Genomic DNA, 4,256 nt, shown 5'->3' on the forward strand with positions numbered 1-4,256 from the left:
AAAAATAAATAAATAAAAAAAAAAAAAAAAACACACACACTCAAAAGCTCCATTATTAAACCACTCCCTCTTACAAACATACTCGTTTAAGGTATCGTTATATAATAAAATGTGTTGGTCATTATATTTAACATAAATTACACAAAATAACAACATACTTTGTATTTCTTTAACCGATCTTTCAAGTTATATCTATTCATCTCTTTTTATATCAAATCCAACATCAATAATCACAAAATTTTCCCACTATAATAACGTCAACTAATTACAAAAACCATCATTATCTACGAAGCGATCATTTTGCTAGATTTTCAACTAGCAGTTAAATTTCCAACTAGTCTGCCAAACATATCTTAACATACTCCTAGTGTATTGTTATATAACAAAATGTGCTATAGTCGTTACACTCATCACAAATTACAAGAAATAACAACATACTTTGTACATTTTCTTTATCTTTCAAAAATTATCTATTCACCTCTTTTTTTTCTATCAAATCCAACCTCTACACCAACTCATTTTCCAACTCCAACTTCAACTATTTACAAAAATCATTATTTACCAAATTACCCCTACTTACATTGCCTTCCTCTAAACCTCCCCCTTGACAAAAGCGAGCTAATAAACTCCCCAACCCGTTTCGCCCCAGAACCCGGGCTAAGAACAGTAACATCACCCACAACCAAACACGGGTCTGACCCGTTTACCCGATCCCCAACACACCACCCGCCCGGAACAATCACATCCGGGCCCACCCGGTCAAGCAACTCCAAGTCAATCCGGTCAAGGACCGGGTCATCTTGATGAAACTTTCGGGCAAAAGGGGCATTACTGTCTATCATTTTTTGCATGTGGTCTATGGTAAGGTAGTGTGGGTGTTGCTTCGGAGGATTATCCCACGATATGAAATGGAGGTCACTATTAACTGTTGTGTTTTGAAATTGTTGAGAGTTGCATACAACTGTGTGGAAATAGCCTTCGGGTGAAGAGATGAAGTTTGTGTAGTACATAAGGGCAGTTCGTGGTAAATTGTCCCATCCCCAGATACAAAAGTCGATAAATGGGCGTGATAAAACCATCCATGCGGATCCTAATGAAAAATAATGGATAATGAAATGTTTGAAGAAGATCTTTAGGGCCAAGAAGTAGATGTAAATAATACCTGTAAATAATTTGAATGATGTAGGAACACTTCTTCTTTGTGTGATCCAAAAAACATCAGATTTTTTGGTCATATACAACCCCGGATCAACTATAACAGGCTTAGCTCTGTGAGACCTATACATTTCAATTGGTAAATTACATGGATTCACTTGAAATTTGTATGATAAAAGAGTAAATCGCTTACTCTTTCCATCGAAGTTTACTTGTATGATCAAGAAAATTAAGATCCCTTGGTAAGTAAGAGAATGTATGAAGAAGATCTAAAACAAAAACAAACAATAATCATAATCTGATAATCAATGTCTGTTTAACGTAGATAATTGTAGCTAGATGAACTAAAAGAAGACACATTTACCATCTTGAGTAACAAGAGGGTAATCAGAGGCGCTGAGATTGATAAACCAATCCCAATGTCCGCCTTCTTTCAACAAAATCGCCGCCGCGTGAAGCGTATTCGCCACCATGGTTGGCCCACGGTATGTTACGAGATTCGCTTTTGTGATCATCACCACATTTCCGAATTTCATGAAAACAGGATGGTTCTTCACAAACTGATGCAACTCAAGCCGCTCCTCAGGGGATGATTCGGCATCTAAGTGGATAACATGCCGATTAATCGGATGGTAAAGGGCGAGAAGAGTCCGTTTGAGCATAGCACCGTCGTGTTTGGAACCGGAAATGAGGTACGCAAAGCGAGGCGGAGGAGGAAGAGTAGAAACCGGAATGGAACGGAGCTTGTCTTCTACAAACACGGACGCCGGAGCGGAGGCGTAGTAGCGGTAGAGGGGGAGGAGAGGAGTGCCGTCGGGTGAAGTTAGGGTTACTAGGAAGATGAGAAAAAGCGAAACGATTGAACCAACAGCTAAAGGGTAGATCCATTTGCGCTCTATTGTGTGTGAATGTCTCAAATGCATGTAATAGCTCCTCAATTTCTTCATAACTGTATCAAAATTGTGAAGAAAACAGTTGCTGATCGTGAAATTTGGGGAAAACGAAGTGAATCAATTGAAGATAACGCCTGTTACTGCGTTTGATCTTGGGTATCTGGAATGGCCGAACCTTGATGTTATCAATGACGGTGTGTTCGGAAATTGTTTGTGCATTGGAATGGGAGTGAGAGTTGAGTGATTTGGGGTTGTGTGGTTGGATCGAGGAAACGTGTAAGATGGGATTTAACATTGCTTAACGTTAAATCCTCCACCATATCATGGGTTATTTACCAAATTGGTAGGGATATTCACAAAATTAACCATAATATTTGTGAAAATAATTATATTTTGAAATAATTATTTTAGATTTCAATATATATAAAATATATTTTGTTTGATATTCAAATAAACTATTTTTTGAAATTTTATATTTTTTTATGAGTAAAAATCTACTATAATAAATAAAGATCAATTTGCAACATGTCAATCTCTCGTAAGTTTTGACGCTTGTCATTTTATGATATTTTTAAAATAAAATAAAATCCACATGTCAATTTCTAGATTTTTCAATTTTTAAAATTAAAGTCACATAATACTTATGTGTATATATGTAAAGTATTAAATGTAATAGATGTCATAATAAATTGCAATTAATATGTTTTTCATTCCTTATTTCAAAATTTTATTTTAAAAAATATTTATTGTTTACATTTTGATATTTAATCTTTTTTTTAATCAACTCGTGTATTACACGGGTTTTACACCTAGTCTGGAAATAGACAATAACGAGATACACTTTAAGATAACAAGAAGGTTGAATGATTAAAAATATATATATACACCAACGAATTCCAATCGAGAAAAGAGATTTTCACCCTTTGTTTTACCCATAAAAAGCTGTTCGTCTTGATTTCTTCCAAAACTCATGTTTGATAATATTTTTTATTGTTGAAGAAGTTGCAAAAAATAGCACGTAATGTCATGTGTGATTGTGCTTTCTTTGCTAATTTTAGGACTTTGTGATACTAGAGACTGAGTTTGTAGTAGGTTGAAACAAGTGTTGATTTGGGCCATATAGATCCCACAAAAGAGCAAGAGATCAGAAGATGGTTTTATGTTGATCCCCCTCCTTGAAAGGGCGCTCGAGTTAAAGTCACAAATAAAAAACCTAATAACAAAACGTTTCAATATCCCACCAAATAAAAAAACCTAATAACGATGCAATATAAAAATGAAGTAATAGGATAGAAACCATATGGATTGGCTCAAATCAAATCTATGTTTTCAGTTTATACAAATGATAAGATGTTTTCTCAAAATGTTAAATGCGATAAAAACTAATTTGTAAAAAAGACTAAAATACAAATATATAAAATCTATAAAACAAAACGTTTCAATATCGAAAATTTGACATAAATCGCAAGTTTAGTTACTTTAATCATCATAATTATGGTGCAATAGGTCTGATGGATTCTAATTTGGCTATAACAACTTAAGATGCTTGAGTCATCTAGACCCTTCTTAATTAGTACAATGGTTAGAAAAACTTATAACATATTTTTTAGTTAAAATCACAAATCAATGAAACATGTAATTGATGAAAATCAACTAGCATTAGAATTTAAGAGCCATCAAATCCAATACGAATCAAAATGATTTCACTGCCATATTGGAGAAAATACTTTTAATGACTTAGATGAAATAAACTCAAACACAAAATCATTTGTTGTTTGTTAATTTGAAAATCTTTTACTTAATCAAGAAATTAACCAACTAATTATCATTCATGCATTTAAACTCATGATTAAAAACACAAGAATGATATAGATGTTCAAATATAAAATGCATTCATAGAATACCATCAAAACTGACACAAAATTATTCTTAATAAATTAATTGTTATATTCATTCACCCAATATTGGAAATAAAATCTTATAACTCATAATAACAATAATAATAAAAAACAGGCCCGGCCCTGAGAGTGTGCAAGGTGTGCCACCGCACAGGGCCCCGGAAAAAATAGGGCCCGATTTTTAGCGAATTTATATAGCTATTATATATTATATATTACGTTACGCAAAAGAAGTAACAAAATGTTTCTAGCTCAACTGTCTCAAGGAGGCGCTTTTTGATGTTTCCTGCTAAACGCCCAGGGTTCGATT

General features: G+C 33.7%; 1 protein-coding gene across 1 annotated transcript; it reads right to left on the reverse strand.

Moving 5' to 3' along the window:
- Positions 1–349: 349 nt before the first annotated feature.
- LOC145167114 (beta-glucuronosyltransferase GlcAT14B-like) lies at positions 350–2,336 on the reverse strand. Its single transcript, XM_079086209.1, has 4 exons — positions 1,520–2,336; positions 1,349–1,424; positions 1,163–1,278; positions 350–1,090 (listed from the first exon to the last, which is right to left on the reverse strand). Exons 1-4 carry the CDS (start codon positions 2,100–2,102, stop codon positions 573–575), a joined length of 1,293 nt encoding a protein of 430 aa, XP_078942335.1. The 5' UTR covers positions 2,103–2,336; the 3' UTR covers positions 350–572.
- Between the last annotated feature and the right edge of the window lie 1,920 nt (positions 2,337–4,256).

The sequence above is a fragment of the Lactuca virosa genome, chromosome 3 (assembly GCF_052849685.1).
Source record: "Lactuca virosa cultivar CGN04683 chromosome 3, Lactuca_virosa_CGN04683_v6, whole genome shotgun sequence".
Classification (NCBI taxonomy): domain Eukaryota; kingdom Viridiplantae; phylum Streptophyta; class Magnoliopsida; order Asterales; family Asteraceae; genus Lactuca; species Lactuca virosa.

Coding starts and splice junctions, on each gene's coding strand:
- LOC145167114 (XM_079086209.1), bottom strand. CDS start 2,102: ATGAAGAAATTGAGGAGCTATTACATGCATTTGAGACATTCACACACA. Junction 1,425..1,519: donor CCCTCTTGTTACTCAAGATG/GTAAATGTGTCT, acceptor TTTTTGTTTTAG/ATCTTCTTCATACATTCTCT. Junction 1,279..1,348: donor AGTAAACTTCGATGGAAAGA/GTAAGCGATTTA, acceptor TGAAATGTATAG/GTCTCACAGAGCTAAGCCTG.